Genomic DNA, 746 nt, shown 5'->3' on the forward strand with positions numbered 1-746 from the left:
CGACAGCGATGGGATTTTGTGACGCTGCATGTCAACCTCTCCTTCAGAGAGTGCGGCTCCCATCCCACCCCAGACTGGCATGGGAGCTGCTTCCTCATGTGCCTGGAGAAAGAGGGTTGGGATCTGGGATGCCTCGGAGCTGACTGAGCCTGGCTGACGTGTTTTATCTCTCCCTTTTCCCGGCAGGCCTGAAAGACCTCATCTTAGCGGGCTGTTCCTGGTCTGCGGTCTGTGCTCTCAGTACCTCCAGCTGCCCCCTTCTCAGGACCCTCGATCTTCGGTGGGCAGTAGGAATCAAGGACCCTCAGATCCGGGATTTACTCACGCCTCCAACAGACAAACCCAGTAAGCTGCTGCGGGGGCGAGACTGGGGTGATGGGGAGTTGGGAGGAGGGCAATGTGGTGGGTGCGGAGCGGGAAGGCGATGCCAGATCCGAAATTCCCCAACACAACAGGGCAGATAGTCCGTGCTCAGCTTCTCCTCTCCCTTTACAGGTCAGGACAATCGCAGCAAACTCCGCAACATGATCGATTTCCGGCTCGCCGGCCTGGACATCACCGACGCCACGCTGCGGCTGATCATCCGCCATATGCCCCTGCTCTCCCGCCTCGACCTCAGCCACTGCAACCACCTTACGGACCAGTCAGCCAACCTCCTCACGGCCGTGGGCTCTTCCACGCGCAACTCCCTCACCGAGCTCAACATGGCAGGTGGGTGCGCTGCTCCGGGTGGCCCAGGCTGGTGT

The 746-nt window shown here is 60.6% G+C and overlaps 1 protein-coding gene across 1 annotated transcript in view; it reads left to right on the top strand.

Moving 5' to 3' along the window:
* LOC104462146 (lysine-specific demethylase 2A-like) overlaps window positions 1-711 on the top strand; it is a gene marked incomplete at both ends in the record, with an annotated part of 1,056 nt that extends 345 nt beyond the window's left edge. The window contains 2 exons of the mRNA XM_010073990.1: window positions 187-345; window positions 496-711. Coding sequence (XP_010072292.1) covers window positions 187-345; window positions 496-711 — 375 coding nt within the window. The remainder of the gene's footprint in view (window positions 1-186; window positions 346-495) is intronic.
* Window positions 712-746: the final 35 nt, after the last annotated feature.

The sequence above is a fragment of the Pterocles gutturalis genome, unplaced genomic scaffold (assembly GCF_000699245.1).
Source record: "Pterocles gutturalis isolate BGI_N339 unplaced genomic scaffold, ASM69924v1 scaffold2372, whole genome shotgun sequence".
Classification (NCBI taxonomy): Eukaryota; Metazoa; Chordata; class Aves; order Pterocliformes; family Pteroclidae; genus Pterocles; species Pterocles gutturalis.